The sequence below is a fragment of the Pseudoliparis swirei genome, chromosome 9 (genome assembly GCF_029220125.1).
Source record: "Pseudoliparis swirei isolate HS2019 ecotype Mariana Trench chromosome 9, NWPU_hadal_v1, whole genome shotgun sequence".
Taxonomy (NCBI): Eukaryota; Metazoa; Chordata; class Actinopteri; order Perciformes; family Liparidae; genus Pseudoliparis; species Pseudoliparis swirei.
The window spans coordinates 15,904,939-15,928,773 of NC_079396.1; the positions used below are offsets into that span (position 1 = coordinate 15,904,939).

Below are 23,835 nucleotides of genomic sequence, written 5' to 3' on the forward strand. Positions count from 1 at the left end.
GTGTGTGTGTGTCACTGGTCTGCTTGCTTCTTATCAATATTTTCACCACTCCCTCCTTTCAGAAATGATCTTCTCCTCTTCCCTCCAGCCCTCATTGATCTCTGTGAGAGATGGATGCAATCATATATATATATATATACGTTGTTGTTGAATTGAATGCCGAGCGGCTCGTCACGTGGACAGACTGGCAGTTAGCGTCTTACATTTTCCTGCCGGGATAATAGGTGTAGGTCACATTGATGCATGTTTCAAAAATGTCACCGGTTGTATGTTGCAGCTCAGTACAGCCGCCTTTCGCCTCTTTATGTTTTGGCATGCTCAATTGGATTTTCATTGCTGCCTCACTGCAGGAGATGAAAGTACTGACCCGTGATAATTGTGGCCAAAAAGTGACGCCGTCGTCACGGTAAACCGATTTTTACAGTGACGAGCGACACGGACAAGTGACTCACAATAAAGCTGCATCTGAACAGACTTGTCGATGTGCCAGTGGTTTGCATGTATCTGTAGGTTTAGTTAATTGGACACCACATAGGTGTGAGTTGCCTGTAAGGAGTGGGTGAAATAGAAGAAATTCTCCATCTTATTCTATGTAATTGTTATTGAGAACGAATGCTTTCAATACATCATAAATATGTTGGCGTAAAGCAGTTATGCTCATTGATTTGCAATATTGCTCACAATGGCCTAAAACATAGCGGGGTAAAGGGATTAATATAGCAACAGTCGTGGCTGACGCTATGTTTTATTCTAGATTGTCTGTTCGTCCGTTTGTCCTACGCATTTTTTTGAAAGGAATATCTCAATATCGTAAGCCATTTCCTTCAAGGCTCAAGGCGTTAATTCACATTCCTTTTGTTTTTTACAATTTTTGTTTTTGTTTTATACTCGATACTGTCACCTTCCAGGGCCATCTTTCAAAGTGTAATCTAAAAAGGTCAATTTTCTTTAGTTGACCTGCTCAAAACAACTCATATAATGATATAAGTTTATTGATTTGATGTTTTCTTTTCTGTAGTTGTGAATATGTAATTACATTCACAAGTCAAAAGTGTGTTTTATGTTTCACACACTTGGATGTTTAAAACAAAACAAGTAAAGTTGCAGGAATGTTGTTTGAGACAGCTGAGGTCTCTCGCTACACACACACACACACACACACACACACACACACACACACACACACACACACACAAACACAATCCCAGCACCTCCCAAAGGTAATCACTCTGAGTAGACGTGGTGTGATGGTGATAATGGTGAAGAATGCGATGATGATGATGATGATAATGATGGTTACCGGTAGTCCCAGTCTTTTTTTATTATCTCCATCTCTTCAAGGAATCAGAATTCCACTTAAACAACATCATTATAATGAACATCCAACCTGTATCAGTTTCCTTGGAAACCAACAAACATGATTGCGAGGCCAGGATAGCAAGTCAAAGAAAGGCGGATAGAGGGAGCGGGTCTTATTTCTGTTGGGTGTAGAATAAAAACATCTAATAGTGCTGCAGCGAGGAACTGGCAGGGTGGAGCGGGGAGAAGGTGTTTGTGGGGGAGGAGTTGAGAGAAGAGGGCGTTTGGGGGGAGGAGGAGTTGGCAGGCTGATGATGGAGTGAGGAGAGGGCAGCAGAATATGGGATGTAGTTGGCAGGGTAAAGGGATGTGGGGGGCAGAAATAAAGGGAGATAAATGAGGAGGTGGGGTGGTGTGGGAGAGTGATGGGTGGGGACAGGTAGGTAGGTGGAAGGATGCCAATTTGACAGCTATCGGGAGGCTTCAGTGTCCGGCTCTGCACCACCACTGCCTCTAAAACAAAGAGAACAAAGAGGGTGAGCAGAGTAGGAACCGCACCAACCCCCCAACTCCTTCATGTGCCCACCTTAATTGATTTTCTTAATGATATTCATTTTACACTGCTGCACTGAGGACACACAGGACCGAGATGGGAGTCGCACCAAAACCAATATGTGATGCACGTCTCTTACAAGAGAGAAATTAGTATGATATTAATATTGTTGTCTTCGAAAATAGAGGTAGTCCAAAGGAAGTACATTTAAAAAATGAAACTTCTGCGTCACTCAAGCAGTTTGGCACAAAAAAAACAACAACAGTGTTTTTATTTTTTATATGCTTAGTAAAAGTGACAAACAATTGTAAAATTTATAAATTAGTTTTTTGGACTGTTTGTTCGACAAAACAAGACATCACTTTGGTCTCCTCCTGGAAATTGTCTTATTTTTTTTTTACTACTTTAGCACAATTTATAACTTAACGATTAATCCCCCATAAAAAGATTAGCCCCCATATGATTAAGTTAAGTTAATTTAAGTGACAACTGAAAACAGCCTGTACTGTATTTAATCATCGCAATAATGTACCTTTGTTCAATTATTGCATGTCTCCACATACCCGATAATTACGGTTTGCTGATTTGTTACGTTCCAGTGATTCTCTGCTGCTCTGAGCATCTCTAGTAAAACATCATCTCTCAATGTGTAATTTGTATTGGCAAAGAGACTTCACGGCCCTCCAGTGGCTCCATCTGTGGGGATGCAGGAGTTGAAGGAGTGGGTGGAACAAGTTGGAGAGCTTATTACTTTTGACAGAAAATTGAAGAACATATTTCATATATTTGAAGCAGACACATTAACATAATGCCTTGTTGTGGGGCTCTTGTACAGGACTAAAACATCTGGAAAAGTCTCAGAATATATCCTATTTGGTGTGTGGTTGACCCTTAGGTTTTACACCTCTTGTACTCTTCTCCTAATAATGCTCCCAGTAATGATGTGTTGGCGACGTCAGAGAGAAGATGAATCGGCAAAAGAAGGTGGCGATCAGGGAGGAGAGCATAAAAGATAGAATGGCACAGAGGAAAGATGGGAGTTTGGAGAAGGAAGTATAGGTGGAAGGATGTGATTTTCGAGGAGGTCATGAAAGACAAATGAAGGAGTTAGGAGAAGTACAGGTGCCATTGGAAAAAAGAAGATGAGCACAGGGAAAGAGCTGTTTCCTTCCGTCTGTCCGGTAGCTAACCTAATTAGCTTAGCAATGCTACTGGACCAGATCCGGCTGCTCTGGAAACACAAACAATCGATGCACTTCTATCGACTCAATTACAGACGTGTACAACATGCACATGCACTGCCTCACAGGGAGCGTCGAACTGCTCTCTGTTTGTAAAAAATATGTATTTATAATTATGAAGTATATTTTGATTGCTCAATGTAGGCTGTAGAATGTCTAATTTCTTCGAGGGACAAGCGGCGTTCAGCCACACGAGATTGAGCAATAACAGCTCTGTGATGCCCTGAGATGTCCGGGGCTGCACGCGCCACACTGAGTAGGGGCGAGTGGGTAACCCGCTGAATCCTACTCGTGATAGGGATTGGGGATTGCAAGTATTTCCAGCAATATGGGTCATAAGGTCACGTTGATTAATTCAATTCAATTCAGTTTATTTGTATAGCCCAATTTCACAAATTACAAATTTGTCTCGGAGTGCTTTACAATCTGTACACATAGACATCCCTGCCCCAAAACCTCACATCGGACCAGGAAAAACTCCCAAATAACCCTTCAGGGGGAAAAAAGGAAGAAACAGGAGAGCAACAGAGGAGGATCCCTCTCCTAGGATGGACAGATGCAATAGATGTAATGTGTACAGAAGGACAGATTTAGAGTTAAAATACATTCAATGAATATGACAGAGTGTATGAATAGTTCATAGTCCACGATGGAGACCTCCACGATCCATCAGGCAGATGGCGGGTCTCAACAGGACAGTGGCGCAGACGATCCATCAGGCAGATACTCATGGTCCGATGACCCCATGAGACGTAAAGTCAAAGGACTTCGGGGAGAAAGCAGAGTTAGTAACGTGTGATTGAGAGATGAAAATTCATCCTGGGAGAGAGGAGATAGGTACTCAGTGCATCCTAAACCCGGCAGCTATAAGCCTATAGCAGCATATCAGGGGCTGGACCAGGGCAAACCTGATTCAGCCCTAACTATAAGCTCTGTCAAAAAGGAAGGTCTTAAGTCTACTGACTGTGCCTCCCGGACTGAAATTGGAGCTGGTTCCATAAAAGAGGAGCTTGATAACTAAAGGCTCTGGCTCCATTCTACTTTTTAAGACTCTAGGAACTACAAGTAGTCGTGCATTTAGTGAGGGTAGGTCTCTAGTGGGGCAATATGGTACTACAAGCTCGTTAAGATATGATGGAGCATCACCAATCAAGGCTTTGTAGGTTAAGAAATTTTTAAAAGTGATTCTTGATTTTACTGGGAGCCAGTGCAGAGCAGCTAGTGCAGGAGTGATGTGATCTCTTTCTTAGTTTTAGTGAGAACACGAGCTGCAGCATTCTGGATCAACTGGAGGGACCTAAGAGATTTATTAGAGCAGCCTGCTAATAAGGTTGCAGTAATCCAGTCTCGAACCAATTTTCTGCATCTTTTGAGACAAGATGTGCCTGATTTTGAAATATTACGTAGATGAAAGAATGCAGTCCTTGAGATTTGCTTTACGTGGGAGTTAAAGGACAAGTCCCGATCAAAGATAACGCCAAGATTCTTTACAGTGGTGTTGGATGCCAGGGCAATGCCGTCTACAGAATCCACATCACCAGATAATTGATCTCTGTGCTCAGGGCCGATTAAAATTACTTTGTCTGAGTTTAACATCAAGAAGTTGCAGGTCATCCATGTTTTATGTCTTTAAGACATGCTTGAATTTTACAGAGTTGGTTGCTCTCCTCTGGTTTTATCGATAAATATAGTTGAGTGTCATCTGCATAACAATGAAAGTTTATGAGTGTTTCCTGATAATATTGCCCAAAGGAAGCATGTATAAGGTAAATAAAATTGGTCCAAGCACAGAACCTTGTGGAACTCCGTGATTAACGTTGGTGGTTATCGAGGCGTCATCGTTTACAAATACAAACTGAGATCGATCTGATAAATAGGATTTAAACCAAATTAGTGCGCCTGAAATGCCAATCGACTGCTCCAGTCTCTGTAACAGGATGTCATGGTCAATGGTGTCGAATGCAGCACTAAGGTCTAACAAGACCAGGACAGAGAGAGTCCTTTATCTGCTGCCATTAAGAGGTCATTTGTAATTTTCACCAGTGCCGTCTCGGTGCTGTGTTTCTAAATCCTGATTGAAATTTCTCAAATAAACTATTATGATGTAGATGATTTGCGACCACTTTCTCAAGGATCTTGGAGAGGAAGGAGGTTAGAGATCGGTCTGTAGTTAGCCAACACCTCTGGATCCAGAGTGGGCTTCTTCAGGAGAGGTTTAATAACAGCCACCTTGACGTGGCCTGTTAGCAGAGACACATTGATAATATCAAACGTCTTTAAGCAGCCGGATGGGGTCCAAGAGACATTGAAAATAATTGGTCACGGTTGATAGGAGAAAATCCCTCCAAATATACACCAGGGCATACAGCCCTGGTGTATATTAAGTCCCGAAGAAGGAGGGGCGACTGGGGCTCAATGATAGAGCGGGCCGTCCTTCAATCAGAGCATCGGCGGTTCAGTCCTCTGTCTGCTAGCGGTAGCCATAGTGATGACCACTAAAAGGAAAATGAAACCAGAAAATGAACCAGGTGCTACAAGAAGCCAGATATGTTTCTATCTTTTCGTATTCGCCATGTTGCTGACATCAGCTAATGCTAACAGAAGCAGCCAGAACAAACATCTATGATTTATTGTCTGTTGGATAATCTAAACTAAGAAACATATTTTCTTGCGGTTCTAAAATGAGCAGTAGTGAAAGGTTCTATATTGTGTTTCATCTGATTCAATTTCAATTCAGTTCATTTTGTATAGCCCAAAATCACAAATTACAAATTTGCCTCAGAGGGTTTTACAATCTGTACACAGACGACATCCCTGTTCCAGGACCTCACATCGGATCAGAAAAAAAAACCTTTCACAGGTAAAAAAGGGAAGAAACCTTCGGAGAGCAACAGAGGAGGATCCCTCTCCCCGGATGGAGAGCAGAAATAGATGCCATGTGTACAGATGAACAGCGTCACCGATCTGCTTGTCTTTGTGTTAACATCGACAGTGCCTTTGTGTTGGAACCGCTGGGGTGTTGCCAAAATGTGAAAGTGCATATATATATAGTTGTTATTGTATAACCTGAAAATGACTGCAATTGAGGGTGCATGAAGACTAGTAACAAAAAAGCTGTAATCGCTTTAAGGATAATGGATACATTTCCATCTGCTGCAACTTCATGGTGTGGTGAATGGAAACTTGATCAAAACAAGGTTTAAAGAACACTTTTAGGATGTCTTGTATGAACACTTTTTTAAATTTCTGCATTGGATAATAAGTAATGTTGAATAACTTCATGAAAGGGTCGTTGGTACTTCGGTCAGGGCTGTGAAGTTACATCAGATATTAAAAAAACAGATGAAATAAAATGAAGAAAAGCTTTTGGTTGTGAATATATATTTACATGAACAAATGAATATATATTTGAATTTGCAGAACAACAATGAAGGAGAGGCTCTTGATTATTCTTAAATTGAGGCTCTGTACCTGCTAGAAATGTTGGCTACTTGTTTTCACTAAAAAGTCAGTTACTGCGATTTTAAGATAATTATCAAAGTACGCAGCAAGTTAACTAGGAACTTCAAAGCCACTTATCCCAACAGTGTTCACTGCATCACACTGTTTGAGGAGTGTGTCTCTGCATACATAATGTGCATGTGATTCTCTTAAGATACAGACAAATGTTGAGAGAGCACAGAGAAACGGATAAAAGTGGGTTATTGACTTGGTCTGATCGCTGTTTTAATCTATCAGGCAGGAACTCCGCTGTCATCTGTATGCAGATTAGGACAGCTCATTACTGAGACCATTATTAAACAACACACACACACACACACACACACACACACACACAAGGACTTTCACTGACTGATGTAAAATGGAGAAGAGGAGAAGAGGGAGGGGGGGGGGGGGGAGTCAGAAGAGCAGATTTCCAACAGATAACCAGTAGAATGACCGAATAACGCCTGATTGAATCACCGTACTCGATATTTTATTTGGAATGCAGTTTTTTTATTTGTTTAGAAACTCAAAATAGTTTTTTGGTGTGGTTGTCAACCAGATTACCGCGGAACTAAACTTGGTGGTGAGGTGCAGCATGGGCCGAGGAAGAACCCATTACATTTTTTGGCCGATCTTATTTACCAGGCAAATACACCCATTCACCGCCGTCCTGAGCCCCGGGGCCCGACAACGTGAAATGATTGACTCTTGATTAAACAGGAACAGGACTAACGGCGTGCAACTACCCCGCCCGTAAAGACACACTGATACCTTCTTTTTTTTGACTTTGTTAAAACACTTTTTCTAGCCGCTGTATATCTGACTAAGATGTGTTTTTCCTACTGACTCACTGAAGGGTAGACTCTCTTTCCTTCTATTTCTCCCTCTCTCTTTGTATATGTAAGCATGCCTATGCATGCATTGTGTGAGAGAGATAAAGGCATACAGTAAACCTGCCTGTACCTTTTGGGAACACAACTGTATTTAGTATGTATGCTTCACTATGGGCTTTAATTGTAGAGTATGACTTTTATTTGGTGCAGCAAAAGTTAGTTTCATGTGTCATGAGTAGGGATGGGTATCGTTTGGGTTTTTCCCGATACCGGTGCTAAACCGGTACTTTTAAAACGATACCGGTGCCTAAACGGTGCCTGAACCGATATTTTTTTTACGCAAATGAGGACATTAAAACCTTTGGCCATATTCCCTGTAGAAGCCGTTATCATGGAGCACCGACACACAACGGATATCAGACTGTTAACATACACAACACATGTTCTCCATTATATGACGTGATATGTATTGTCATGTGCAGACCTTATAGGGTTAATCCTGTCACTGTGTTGATGGGCAAAGAGAACAACCAATCAGAGGGACTGAAGATGACACGTGACAAATAAAGTTTTGCTTCTGACAGCGAGTTACACTGAAACAAAGTGACGCCCCACGGTCTTTATTCCTCCGTCATTATATTCCCGGTAACACCGGGTATACAGCCGGGACCGCTGCACATCAACACATCTGCTAGCAGACTGTCACGCTGGTTATAATGGCTAATTTATTATTTCTTGGCCTACTTTTATGAATGCAAGACTTGCAATCAACGATACGGTACTAATCTGAGTTAAGGCTGCTCGTCATCATCGGTCTCCCCGTGTTCAGGGGGACCGGTGACGGTCTCCCCATCGCGTCCAGCTTGACGCTGGTGTGCTCCACACGGGCTCACTAGTCACACACGGCGCAGCCTCCGCTGTCAGAGTTAAATATGAGAGGCTCGTAACCTGCTGACAGGGCGGAGTCACCTGAGAAGTTCACATTTTCAATTTCAATCGGCTCAGGCACCGGAAAGAAGCACCGAAATGTGTTTTCGTCCGGTATTGGCACAGTCATGAGTGACTTGGGATGCATTATTGTAATTAAATTAATCAAATGTTTGTCCAGGATTTTCAGGGCGGTAGTTGAGTCTTATTTTCAGGACATTAGTTGGAAGGGTGTAACATGGTCCAAGGAAGTACACATTATATTTTGTAGCGGTTCCGAATCACAGGGAGGATACACACATTATTTTTCACTTATGGAAACTGCCTTGCCTGTTTTGGTTTGCACTATCCGATTGCCCTTCTACTTTTAAACATGCAAGAAGAACTAAGAATTATCAATGTTGTTGCATTCTTCTCGGTATTGATGATTGTTATATTCCATTTAGTTACCAGCTATTGTCACCATTTCTAGTTGTGTCAAGTTGTTGCAGGTATTTAGTACTTCCCTAAAATGTGACAAGAGAACAACTTCACCGCGCCAAGAAGTTCCTCTGTGCTGAAAGAAATCTCCTGCTGGATTGTGGACACAGCAAATTATCTGAGAAAAAGTTCACTTCCTCTTTCCTAGCACCGAAGAAGATGAGCCGCCTCAAGACTTCCTTCGCGCTCGTTTTCCAAGAGCCTTTATGGAAAGTGAAGTCAGACAGATTTACCATTAGATAGCGGCTGCGGGTCTAATATGAATCTTCTGTTCTTCAATCCTCCAGCACCACGACGAAGAGATGAGGTCTAACCAGTGATTATAGCATCGAGATTATATGGTAATTGAAAATGAGGTAATGTGAGCTAGTGATGATAGTAATTGAAAAGGAATTAAGAGCAGATTAAAGTAATGTCTCATTTGATCATTTGTCAGAGTTGATTCATGTGCTTGGCCGTGAATTACCAGCCTCAGAATAATCTCCAAGCTGATTAACTTGCCGAGCTGTAACTTCACGGACTCGCTCACAAACTTACATATTTGTAAAGGCCTGGAATGTGAGCACTGGACATATTGAGTTGTTCCTGGAATTCCATTTAGCTGTGTGTCAGCGACAGTCTTACTGCCTGGAGCAGCTTTGTTTCGTGGGCGTATTTGGTCCCTGGACATTGCTTCAGAGAAAAATACTGTAAACTGTAGCGGACAGTTTTTCACAGTGAAACGTGATGATGCACAGATAGGTGGGGGGGACAGTGGCGTTCAATGTGGTTGAAGGCTTTCTGAGTGAATGACAGCTCTCTGGATAGCGTGGCTGTTCTCAGACCTGCATTCATGCTCCCAGGTATCGTCAGTGTGAAGTCTCTCACTGCCTGAATGCAACGAGGAAGCTTATCCAGTGTGACGAGCTGAGGGAAACTCTTCCTCTGAGAACCCTCTTTAATGGACAGATATGGGTCAGTGACGCCACATGGACTCCCTACAGCAAGCGTTGTATGTACACAACTGTCTTTCTTTCTTTTACAGGAAGATGTGGAATCCCCCACAGTAGTTCATTCTTTAAATTTGTGTTGCAGTGACAATAATAGGGATAACGGTTGTCTGTTGATTTAAAGAGAAACATCCCATTGTGGCTGGTTATGTTGCTGAAGGAAAACACAAAACAGTAAGTAATTCTGAATTTTAACAAGCTTCCTTTTTTTATTTTGAAGAGTGGATTCTGGCATTCGCCATGAGTGCTGCATTTTACTTTATTCATCCCCATTGAGAAATTTCAATCAGCAAAACATTTTTAACAAATATACATAAAATAAAATAGCAAGGCATAATACATTTAAGAATTTAAATAATAAAGGAAATGAAAATTAAAAGAATAAAATTGTATACAGTGTATCTAAAATGTTAAGCGACAGCGGTGCAAGGTTTATTGATAATAAATTTGAGGAAGATCTGGCCACAGGTGATATATTATAAAATCTTATAGCAGTGGTGAGGAATATTCTCCAGTATCAGGAATGTTCTCCTGTATCAGGAATGTTCTCCTGTATCTGTCCTTGTGAAGTCTGTGGGAGAACGTGCTCCGCTGTCCCTGCGGTAGGTGGTGCAGAGGGTGATCCAGGTGATCATATATGGACAATAGTTTCTTCACTGACCTCCTCTCCACCAGCTGTTCCGGAAAGTTCTGTTTGCAACTAATGATACCTTGTATTTATTAATAAATACTTTGTCAACATTACTTAATTCAATAATACTTTGTTAACTTTATTTTGTTCAATAATACTATTATTTAAATTGGTAGTCTAAATGGTTTTTTAAAATGTTAACATTAACAGAATTGACATACCATATCGTTAAATGGCCAATGGTTCATAATTGCTTTCCAGTCCATGTATTTAGTTTTTAGATGGGTACAGATCTGCAAAAAATGTTGGTAAATAAGTTAATAAAGTTTATAAGAATTAACTTAATAGTCTTTATCAAAGGTTATTGATCAGTGCAACTATAATCTGTGAATAGTTTACTTACATAATCAAAATGTAATTTGTATTGTCTCTTATCTCATCTTTAATAGAATACAAAGTAATATATAAACAAATGATTTAATATTTCAAAGTGATGTATGTTATTGATATTATTTACAATAGTATAGATTATAGCATAAATAATAATTAATAAACATGATTAATTAACTATGTATTGTTTGTTATGATATATTATATAGGTTAATTAACTATCAATGTATAATGTATTATTGATGGTTATTATAAATCGTAACAGTTATGTGCAACAAGCAAAAGTAGAAGTTGTGATGTATAAGATTTTAATAAGGTGTATTTTGTTCCAAAGGTGCATTTAAATAAAACCCTTTTTTTCTTCTTTTTGCTTCTGCTTGCAGAATGCTAAAGCTAAAGCTTCAATATTCAATGTTTTATCGGACATGCTCTACATGTCAGTTGAGCATGTCTGATAAAACCCATCTGAGTCTGAGAGATGATATGGTAATTTTCCAGAAAGGGTTTTATTGACAAAAAGATACCAGTGAGTTTCACGTCTCTCGTGGAGAGAATATATAAAAGATAATAATGAGTACTATAGACATCAATGGTGATATATCTCAAGGCAGAGTCCAGACCTTTAAGAGCTGAAAGGATGTGTGTCTATAAATCATGTCATTGTGGTCCGACACTGACATGAAAACCGCCTCAACAGCCTTTTTCCTACAAAATGTAGGGGAGATGGTTTTATTTCTGTACAGCCGACCTTTTGCCTGAGTCTGCACACAATATTATCTGGATACAGTATTATGAGATTTTAATATTTATCAATCGAAATACAGTAGTATTTTTTTTGTTCCATGATATCAAAATAAAATATATAAGATGGATGTCTACTCTTACAGTTTCTTTGAATCTCAAAAACACATAAACGGCACATTACCAAAGGTCTCACTAGCCATTTCTAACTGTACACGTTTGTTATATTTTAAAGGTAATAATTTATGAGTTGAAATAATGCAACTCACTCTTGCTACTCTGCATGGCTAACCTTAAAAGCTGGCCGTATGAAGCAGAAAAGATCATCTAACCCAGTGGTCACCAACCTTTTTGAGCCCAAGATCCCTGACCTCCGCCTTCATGACCGGCAAGATCTACCTATTGAGGCGTTGAGAGAAAACTACTGTCCAGACTGGACTTACAACTTTTTATTTGGCCGAATTGTCATTTTGGTCCAGCGTTCAAATTGATGTGACCAGGAACACAGAATTTAAGTGTAATATAACAAGTAAGATATTTGTTAACCGCACACAATATGCACAAGAAAAAACACATTTGCAATGAGCAGCTGGATGAACTACCAATATAAATGTTGTATTTATTTACATTTCGTTGCCTCTGTACCTGTACTCTAGCAATGACAATAAATTGAATCCAATCCAATTACAACACGACACTGACAACATGATCAGTCAGTGCAACTCATGTAAGTTCAGCTCTGTGATCACAATGCCATCAAGCCATGTGATTCCAGTCAGTGTTATGGCTGTGACTGAACTCTGCCTGTGAGCTTGTAGTTAGTTCATAAGCACAGACAGCCAGTCTGAGGCAGTCTGTCAGCTGTCTGTCAGTCATCTAGCTCCTGGTCTTTGATTTGGTGATTTTCTCAACTCCACTGATGAGTTTTTCGGGGCAAATTTGGTATTCATGAAAGTTTTCTCATCTGAGACTGGTTCTGAACTCAGACCGTTAGTGAATACATTAACATCAACTCTACAGACATCCTCAGATTTAAATAATTATCATAATAATAAATATGAGAATCACCATTTGTGACTCCTGCATCTGTCCCTTTTCAAATAATAGAATAAATTCAATTGCAATCACTTTCAGGTAAACCAGATTGCTCTATCGGACAAGAAAAAAAAGCTCAATGTTGAGCTTTTGTTTTGAAGGACAACAGCAGAAAAGCCGAATTCACGGAGGTAAGACCTGGCAAGTCGCCAAGAATCTCGGCTGTCGCGCATGCGCAGGCGTAACCTGTTAATGCCTTAACTTAAACATTAACATGAAGGTACAGGCATTTAAACATTTATTTATTGATGACTTAGTTTTATGTCGGTGTACTTTGAGCTTGTGCAATATGTGAAGTTATCAATAAAGGTCTTTCTGCATTTCCCCCTGCGCCCCACCTGTAGTGGTACGTTCCTCTTTCAGGGAGCACAGCTGAGAACACGACTGTGTAAGCGAACCCGTTTTCAGGCGTTCATGAATCAGGCGGAGATCTTTTCTGACGTCAATCTTCCAGTCAGAAAGAAAACATTTCAGAAGACACTTTAGAAAATGTTCGAAAACAAGGAACAATGTGTTTTTGAATTTATTTTCATTTTATTTTGGAGATCGACAGGGAATGTCTCCGAGATCGACGGGTTGGCGACCACTGATCTAACTCAACCCAAACCACTCCTTGAACCTAATGACCTCCCAGATGCCCCTGCACCTCTCTACCAAACTCTGCTCCCACGATGTTCAGTACTACATTAGTAGAGATACTGTTATTTTGTTTCTTTCTTTGCGGTGGCAAAGACGTTACCATCTTAAACACTGTTTGAATTTTTACTTTAAAAACTCAACTCCAACGTTCACTTTGGATTTTAAATGGCTGACTTTCTCTTTGCTGGGATGCAGTCAAAAACCGACTGCTCTTTTCTTCCTCTTTGGCAGTTTTGGAAGCGGCTTTCCCGTTGCACTGTGCCGACACAGCGGCAGCTCGTTAGGAAATAGTATTTTCCATCTGGGTTTTGTCACTCGTTGAAGGCGAGATGAAATCTTACGCAGGTGCCTTGTACGTCTCTATGCAGGTGAAACCTCGCATTTAAGTAGTACGTTAGAGTTAACGGTCAGTTTTCGTTACCTCCGTTTCTCATTATTACTTGCAACATTTTTCTCACTGTCACATGGAGGCTTTTGAATTATGCATCGCATTTGTTTAAAATAAGGCCGTCAGTCCACCTGTCGGTAAAACTATGTCTTTTTATTTGAAAGATTTTTTAGAGCAACTACAGCCATGAAAAGAGCATTTTACTGCATCTTAGCTCCAGTGTCATAGAGGTCCTTGCTCATTCATTAATCTTTTCAGTTTCTGTGGGTACATGTGTGTGTAATAAAAGGCAGTTGTAGCACTCAGGACCTCATCACTGAGAGTGCAGGTCGCCTTAGATGCTGATAAGAGCTGTGTGTGTGCGTGTGCGTGTGCGTGTGCGTGTATGTGTGTGTGTGTGTGTGGTATCTTTGCTTTCCATATAGGCTACTGCTACTCCAGGTTCAAGCTAGAGTCCAAGATAAGATGCTGTTTTTTTGTAGTTCATGTTGGCAGTGAGGGGGTTAAGGAGTGTCAGTATTTGTTTTGAGGTGTGTTCAGGGACAATGATAAGAATGTTGGTTATGTCTATGTTACATTTAAAAAAAGGTGTGGGACTTCCAGTCTTTTATGTAATTTAAGATGACTGAAAAGTCTATAGATATTTTGGAAAGACAAAAACAGCGTGGTCCGTCCTGACAGATACACATGTTTATGGTTTGTTATGATTGTCAAGTATCCCAGGAATTATGTCCGTATTGGGCAATCCTGCGTCTCATATTTTACGTTTGCTTAGTGTGCATGACATCAACAAATCCCGTCTGCCTTAACCCTGGCTTATTACCTTTGCATTGAAAATGCCGGAAGGTTATGTTTTGATCGCCGTGTATTTATTTATTTATTAATTTATTTATTTATTTGTATGCGTGTTATTCGCAAAACTCAAAAAGTATTGAACCGAATCACATGAAATTTGGTGGGATGATTGTTTATTATCCGGGGACCAGTTGATTAGATTTTGGGATCGATCGGGTCAAAGGTCAAAGGTCATGAACAGGTCAAAATCTTTCGCAGAACTCAAAAAGTATTGAACCGAATCGCATGAAATTTGGTGGGATGATTGTTTATTATCCGGGGACCAGTTGATTAGATTTTGGGATCGATCGGGTCAAGGTCAAAGGTCATGAACAGGTCAAAATCTTTCGCAGAACTCAAAAAGTATTGAACCGAATCGCATGAAATTTGGTGGGATGATTGTTTATTATCCGGGGACCAGTTGATTAGATTTTGGGATCGATCGGGTCAAAGGTCAAAGGTCATCAACAGGTCAAAATCTTTCGCAGAACTCAAAAGTATTGAACCGAATCGCATGAAATTTGGTGGGATGATTGTTTATTATCCGGGGACCAGTTGACTAGATTTTGGGATCGATCGGGTCAAAGGTCAAGGTCAAAGGTCATGAACAGGTCAAAATGTTCTTGAATCGCATGAAATTTGGTGGGATGATTGGTTATTATCCGGGGACCATTTGATTAGATTTTGGGATCAATCGGGTCAAAGGTCAAGGTCATGGAAAGGTCAAACTCTTTTTTTACCATAGCACGATACATTTTTGTCCAATTGGCATGCAACTAATGCCAAAATGTTCATAATTCAATGCCCAATCTTGTGATATGCGAAGGTATGCGCTCTACCGAGTGCCCATTCTAGTTATCCATGTTTATTTGTCACAAACTAATGTAACTGCTGTACATATGTTTTTCTTAACTGTTTCTGGAGGTCACAGTATTAGTTGTTTGACAGCTCACACCCTTATTGATTTCAGGAACTCAAGTTCTACAGTATATTAATGTAACAGGATTGTAAGTCGCTTTGGATAAAAGAGTCAGCTAAATGACATGTAATGTAATGTAAAAGTTTTTTAACTCAATCTCCTTTTTTCTTTTTCTTTAATAAAAGAAGAACTTTCATGAACTGAAAACAGACTTTCAAAGGGTTAAAGGGTAGGCTACATACGAATACATGGACAACTCCCACCTCTGTAGTAGCAACCTGTCAAGCACAAGGTTTTGCCTTAAAGAATACCCAGTTTTATCATTTATTTGTCTCTAAATGGGACCTTAATTTACTGAATGACTATCATGCTGTATTGAAGAAGACTTGAAACTATCAAGTGAGCCCATAAACATATGTTTCTATCTAAATAAACCAAATGAGCAGTAGTCATTTTCTCACAGAATCGTTTGCCTTCTGATGGCCATAAGAAAGAGGCAGGTTTAAGGCACTTCCACTGTGTCGCCTGGTCTTAATATTGTCTTGTGTCACCTCTAAAATGAAATGAATGTTCAGTCTAAACACTAAAGAGAGCACTTTTTTACATAGAGAAATACTTTCTTTGTGTGAATGCTCTCCTGTCAGTCACCAGCTGATCTAACAGTGGTTAAATCTATTTCATGACCGCTTTCATGCTCCGCTTTTGGTAGCTTGTGACTGGCATTTTTTTGACAGATGAAAAAGTGTGTGACTGGGGTAGGGAAGACGGCTGTGAGTTTAGTGGGAAACATCTCCGTGTGATGTTCCCGCTAGCAGCACGGCCTGCAGGTGCTGCAGCATGTTATGTTTGATTTGCCTGCCTGCACCCTTCTCTTCCTCGTGTTTCTAGTTTCCTCTGATGTTTGGGTTAAACTGGCGTAGCAGCTGTCAGGGATGTTTCCATGGATGCTGACTCTGACAAAGCAGAGAAAAGAGAGATTACATACGGCTCAAAACAGCTTCATTCATGAAAAGGCAGCTTATCTAAGTTTAAGTGGCTTTACAGAAGATATAAGAAAAGAGAGTAAAGGTAGTTTAGGCTTTTGTGTTGGCACACATTCTGGCTTTAACAAATATTGGACCGCTCAGATTTTAAAATAGCAGGGAGCCTTTTGGCGATTTGGATAAGGCTTTGATTAATTGTGCAGTCCTTGTCTAATACTCCACTAGTTAGGATGGAAATATGTGTCTCTAATGTTCCTGTTTCGTCACTTCTGTTCAGGATGACGGTTCACTGAGCAGCGAGGAGGAGGCAGAGATGAGCGAGCCCACATGGCTCGCAGCTGATGTGGGAGCAGCGTATGACCTGAGCTCGCCAAACCGAGGAGAGAGGATGCGCAATAGTCCCCAGAACACACACAGCAAGGAGGATGACGGTAAGACCTTGAAGGAAGTTAATGTGTATGGATATGTAGTCAAAATCGTAACGATTTAGTGGATATTGTGCACTATGTATAGTGTCTGCTCTCTAGTGACGTATATGTGGGCAGCTTTCGTCATCAACAAACCCCTAACTGCAGCTCATGTGATGCATAGCGAAATTAGCATGCTAGATAGTTGACTCGCCAGCCGCTAAACTAGTAACATTTAACAAATTAACAATGATATGGTGATAGCAGTGTGCTTTTCTGTACTGTGATTGTAATGCTACGCTGGTTGAGGAAATTGAGCCAACAACAGAACCAACTGGGCGTGTCTTCATCCCCCTTCCCAGCACCATGAGGACACAATAAACTGTCTGTTCCTTTGGTTTCCATTTCGCTTGTATTCTCTCTTCTGTCGGTTTGTGTCCCTCTCTGTCTCTCCGTCATTGTTTCAAGCTCACACGTGGTATGTTTTTATGGGATTATCACTGTATTTCACAAACATACATTACAAGCAGTGGAGTATAGCCTCCAGAGTGTGTGTTATTCATATGCACACTGAGTTTATCAGATGTTTTGTCAGCCCTTTTGCACTGGAAACCACAAAGTTTGATCCTTGAGAAAACAACAATAATAAGCCAGAAGAAAGACGTAAATATGTATGTGATGGAAGATCTCTGATTTGGGGTAGATTTGAAAGGTCAGGATGGAGGAATTTTGTTGCCACACACTAGACACTAAACTCTTCTTCTCTCTGCCACCCTGTTCTACATTTCCTCTCTCTCTCTCTCTCTCTTTCTCTCTCTCTTTCTCTTTCTCACATTATTATTACTTCTCATTTACTTTCTGCTCCTTGCTGCCTGTCACACTACTCAGCTCTCCCTCTTTGCACTGAAAGGCATCCTGTGGTGAGGAGCGCTCACTTTGAAGACAGCCGTATTGGTTCATAATGCAGCAAGGATACAGCAATTACCTGCTACTGTGGGCTGTGTGCCATGTGTGTGTGTGTGCGCATGTGTGCGCGCGTACAAGTGTGTGTGCGTGTGCGCGCGTACAAGTGTGTGTGCGTGCATGCTCAGCCCTTTCTGATTGACTTTAGAAAAAGTACGATGCAGCGCAAGCTGTGAGTGGTGTATTCTAATGGCCCTGCCAGTGACACAGGAAGGGGAGCAAATCTGATTTGCTTAATGAGTCCCATATTTTCATGTATCGTTGCAGCTGTGCAGCTTTTTGGGCACTAACCACAGCACCCCTGCATTCAAGGTATTAATGTTATCGGTTAACGGTGAATCCTCCGTTAAAGATGGTCAGCTATTGGTCAGAAGATAACAATTCAAATCAGCATGTAACTGATGATTATTTTCTCAGCTTCTCAGAGCCTGAAGTCTTGTTTTGTTTGACTAACATCTGAAGGATCCCAAATATCTTCAGTTTCAAATGCAGAGAAAACAACACGGCATGAACGCTGACTTCAACCAGTAAATAGAGAAAGACGTAAAATCAAATTAATCGGGATGGAAGATTGCAAATATTTTATTTTTATGAAAATGCTCTCTGTTACTAGTAAGAGGTATCAGAAGAAGTTAGTCTTTTCAGAGAAGCTAAATATAATGACGGGAATGCAAAAAGGAAAGGGAGTGAGGAAGTTTCTAGGGGGGGTTGTCGGGAGGGGTTGAGAGGATTGCATTATGGGAAAGTGGAAGGAGTGAGCTCAGTGTGTGTGTGTGAGGCTACAGTAGGTGGCAGAGTGGCTAAGGCCTTGTCATTAAATGGTCACTCTGTTCCCTACATCTCTTATGGAAGCCAGAAGAGGGTTGTAGGCGTCCAAATGCCAACACTCAGAGGAGCTGAGAGGCCGAGTTGAAGTGTCTTTCTTGATCAATTAGACTTCGATTCAAGAAAACAGGCAGACAGCAAAGCCTCCACTTATTCTCTAATGTAAAGGAGTGTTTGTAATGTATGAAACACTTGGGTTGGGATGGATCTATCAGGAAAACAACATTTATTTATATATTTTTTGAAAATGAAAACATGTCTTTGAAAGTAGCTCACACCCCGAGGAAAGCCGTGCCTTTTATTTTTTCTTGTCCTCACAAAACATATTTTTTTTAGACATGTCTTCTTTTTAGTGTTATATAACAGACTTTTATTCGGCTCGGAGTGCTTCACATTTTATGTTTTTTTTCTGGTCGTCGTGAAATAAGAAAAGGTCACTTTTTACTCAAACAACAATGATGGAGAAATGAATACACACATAGGTCTGTGGGTGCATCTCCCCTCCTTGTGCTTCAGCCTTCCCTTCATCCAGAGCAAGCACTCTCCTTTGTGTGCCAACATTTTTACTCCTGCGGATATTCTGCAACCAGATGCATTCAAAGCGTCTCATCTGAAGAAGAAAAAAGCCTCATTGCCCTTCTGTGTTCTGCATTTAACAAGAAATAAGTAGTTAATTAGTTATAAAACTGTCATCTTAATTTGCAAAAATTAAAGTCAATAATGCTGCATATAATGCTTTTGAGCTAATCATTATCACCGCAAGGGAAATTCCTTCCCCCTGAAAGCCCTAGTGCTGGTCATCACTTCTGATGTTGCCATGGCACTTTATAATAGTGCTGCGCTTTTTTAAATGAAAGCTTAACTATATTAAACTTTTCTCCCTGTGTTCTCCCATTGTTGAAAGCCCACTAAACCCTTAGCTCTGTGGGGAACTTGCAGCCCCAGCAGCAGCTCTTTCCTCTGTCAGCGAGAAGCTGCTTTGGTTCTGAACACACAGCCAAAGAGCTCGTGCTGGATATGACTCCCAGAGTTAAAATCAGGTGGGTGTTTTCCCAACCAGCAAGCCGTCAGGGCATTTAACTGGAGTAGGCAGCTAATTTCAACAGAGCAGATGGTACACAAACACACACACACATACACACACACACACACACACACACACACACACACACACACATACACACACACACAGACACACACACACAGACACATGCCTACGCTACGTCCAGCTCATGAGCAGCTACTGTAGTAAATCACATTCATGAACTCCTGAATCCCACCTTGCTTTTCTTCTTAGCTCCAATCCTGTGACTAGCAGTTTGAAAACTTGTGACTCGCGGCGAGAAAACATTTGGTTGTTTAAAATGTAATATATAAAAGAGCTATAGGCCTCATTCTGATGAGCAGATGACTGGACTTTGGACTGAAATTCGTTTCTGAAGCGAGCATAAATGATTCAGCTTAACTTTTGAATTACATATTTTATTGATTTTGTTTTTGTTTTTTTGTTGCATTGTGATTGATGAGTCCGTTTTGTGACACCCTTTTTTAAGCATTACTGGGTAAAGGGACCCTGCCCTCTTTATTACTAAAAGCTCCACCTCTGCAATAAATGTGGTTTCCATTCGACAGCTACAAAATGGTGTGCTAGTTGGAAACCAGTGATGTGCAGCAAGACTAACCTTGACTTGAGCTGTCGCTCTGAATTTATTTCACAAATGCTATAGGATCCAACCCTGGACAAAGCTCATACTGGCCTGCAGGTGAGACGGGTCTCTTGATCTGCTTGCAATTGCAATAGACTCATTTCATGATACTTATGTCCTTTAGCTTTCTGAGAGGTCTACGTGTGCATGTGTGAGAAAGTGTGTGTGAGTGTGCACTCCACGCTTCTCTACATCACTCTGTGTCGTCATGCCCCCCCCCCCCCCCCCCCGAGGCTCCAAAGAGACATCCACGACAGATCCCCACTGTGCTCCTGACCTACCCGCCTGAGAGGCTCCTGTCTGCTGTACAGCAGGGCAGAGTGTCGGGCCTCCTTTCCTGGAGCCTCTTGTTCTGAAGAAAAGGGGGAGTGATGGAGAGGGCTTGTCAGAAGATGGAGCTGACATTACAGGTCCTCTCCACAGGGGATACACTGGAGAGTAGGGTTGGGTACCGAAACCCGGTGCCAATATGGTACCGGTTCCAATACAACCGGTATTACCCGGACCGAAACGCAACGCACATTTCGGTGCTTCTTTCCGGTGCCTGAGCCGATTAAAATTGAAAAAAACTATTGTTGTGAACTTCTCTGGTGACTCCGCCCTGTCAGCAGGTTACGATAGCCTATCATTTAACTTTGACAGCGGAGGCTGCGCCGTGTGCAGTGTTGCCAGGTCCGCGGTATTCCCGCGGAATTGGTCTACTTTTGAAGTGTTTGCCGCGGGTTGAATTTTTTGTCCGCTGGTTCGGGTAGACCTATTTTGCATGCAAATTACATGAATATCTTTAAATAAAAATCCATATTTTAAATGAAATAATTTATTTATACCCAAATCCTACCAAACTGACTCCAGATCAGCACGTACACGCCGACACATCCGCGCAGTGCCTTCGATCTCCGCGACCTTGTCCGTCACCATGGAAACATTGTCACGTGACATCTAAGCACTTTGGTGCTAGTGACGTCACGGAGCCCCGAACCAGAGTCTGGAAGTAGAAGTGATTTCCAGCAACGCAGCAGGGATTTGTGAATCTCACAGGAGCGGTGGGCGATAGGCGGTTCAGAATCGTCTACACGGGAGGAGCGATTCATAGGCGAGTCTGATTATGAATCGCCGACCTCCCCAACGGGGTGGGACGGTTTGGCGAGAATCACCTCGTGTGATTACTCCTACACCCCATCCCGGGGTGGGTTTGGTTCTGTGGGATTCACAAATGGGGCCCTTTTAACCCCTTAGTTTAGTTTATTTTGGTTTGGTTTATTTTAGTTTAGTTTATTTCGATCAGCAAAATATACAACAATCAGAATTCAACAAAAGAAGAAAGTGGCTGACCGAAAGGGTCGAGGCTGAAGCTATCTAGCTTATAAGTGCCCTAACCTATGAGTTCTCAAAAAAACTTATTTCAAAGAACCATATATATATATATTAGTGCTGTGAAAAATAACGCGTTAACGCGTTATGATTAAATTACAGGATTAATTAGTTAATTTGTTTTAACGCATGTGCAGAATGAGCTTCCAATACGTCTGTTGTTGGTCGTCTCTACAGCAGCATGTCATTCTGTCTCTACGTGTCGCGTTAACACTACTCCGATCTCTGTCTCGCGCGCGCCGCAGAGCTCCGGTGCCGGCGCCTGACGAAAAAAGTCACTTGCGCCCCCCTGCCCCCCCCCCCCCCCCATCATGAAGGAGTTATGCTTAGGACACCAACATGGTTAGCAGCGGTACTGGACATGGACTTTAAAAGCAGTGTATATGGTTTGGCACGGGCATATTTTGAGTTCTGATATTGGGCTGGTTTTAATTGGCCATTGGGCTGGTTTTGTCACACAGACCTGGCAACCCTGGCCGTGTGTGACTAGTGAGCCCGTGTCGAGCACACCAGCGTCAGGCTGGGCGCGATGGGGAGACCGTCACCGGTCCCCCTGAAAACGTGGAGACCGATTATGACGAGCAGCCTGAATTTAGATTAGTACCGTAACGTTGACTGCAAGTCTTGCATTCATAAAAGTAGGCCAAGAAATAATAAATTATCCATTATAACCATGCTTAAGCTAGCTCGTAGCTAGCGCGAGCTCCGAGCGTGACAGTCTGCTAGCAGATGTGTTGATGTACAGCGGTCCCGGCTGTTTACCCGGTGTTACCGGGAATATAATGACGGAGGAATAAAGAACGTGGGGCATCACTTTGTTTCAGTGGACCTCTCGCTGTCAGAAGCAAAACTTTATTTGTCACGTGTCATCTTCAGTCCCTCTGATTGGTTGTTCTCTTTGCCCATCAACACAGTGACAGGATTAACCCTATAAGGTCTGCACATGACAATACATATCACATCATATCATGGAGAACATGTCTTGTGTATGTTAACAGTCTGATATCCGTTGTGTGTCAGTGCTCCATGATAACGGCTTCTACAGGGAATATGGCCAAAGAGGTTTTTAATGTCCTCATTGTGCGTAAAAAAAAAAAAAAGTATCGGTTCAGGCACCGTTTAGGCACCGGTATCGTTTTAAAAGTACCGGTTTAGCACCGGTATCGGAAAAAACCCAAACGATACCCATCCCTACTGGAGAGAGGGAGGGAAAAACAGAGTGGAGAGGGGAAGGAAGGGAAATTAAAAAAAGGGACGAGAGGGAAGAAGGATGATGTTGTCCAGGAAGGAGACAGAGGAGAGGAAAGGAGAGGAGAGAAGTGCAGGGAAATGAGAACATTATGTTGCGTGAAAGATAGGCCAATATATTGATCAGCTGACATTAATGAGTTTTAACACTGTCTGCAACTACTGATATTACAGATATTACAGTAAAACTTATTTCTTTCTATTGGAGGAGTGACGAAGGCGATGGAAGGAGAAAGAGACAGTGGGTCAAACATATTAGTGGACTCCTCCTGACATCTTTACATTCCTCTAGTCTTCTATATTCCCCTCCCTCCATCCATCATTTAACAAGATAGCTTTCCACACATCTTCCTGTATTCTGAATATGTAAACAGATTAGATACAGGTCACTAAAATTCCCTTTGTATAAACTTACTCAGAAATGTACTTATCTGAAGACTCCATCCTTTCATTCATGTCCCGACTTATTTCCACACACTTATGTCCACACTGTATGAAGGAATGCACTTGGCAAAAGAACGGAACAGTCTATTTATGTTTTATCTCCATCAGGAGGGTGTTCCTCAACTCTCAATTTTGTAGGGCCTTCGATTTTCTATCCACATCTTTAAACCAGCATTATTTTACAAATTCAGTATTCATTTAATCACAGATAATACAGAGCTGATATGGATGTTTCATAGTGCCTGCTTGCCATGTTTAACTAAGGACTCTCCAAATGTGCCCTCGTAAAGGCCTCTAATTGTATTTAATAAAATTCAAATACACACCCATCTGTCTCCATTCCATTTATACGAGCAACCAGGAAGACTTTTAATTGAAAGTCACCAGTTGCCACTTCAGTATTGGTGGCGCCGCTAGATGCAGAGACGCCGTCAGGTGACTAT

The 23,835-nt window shown here is 41.4% G+C and overlaps 1 protein-coding gene across 1 annotated transcript in view; it reads left to right on the forward strand.

The window, feature by feature from the left end:
* Window positions 1–23,835, forward strand: part of LOC130199731 (nucleolar protein 4-like) — a 152,850-nt gene that overhangs the window by 69,779 nt on the left and 59,236 nt on the right. Inside the window, exon 5 of the mRNA XM_056423459.1 lies at window positions 16,706–16,859. Within this exon, the coding sequence (XP_056279434.1) occupies window positions 16,706–16,859 (154 nt within the window). The remainder of the gene's footprint in view (window positions 1–16,705; window positions 16,860–23,835) is intronic.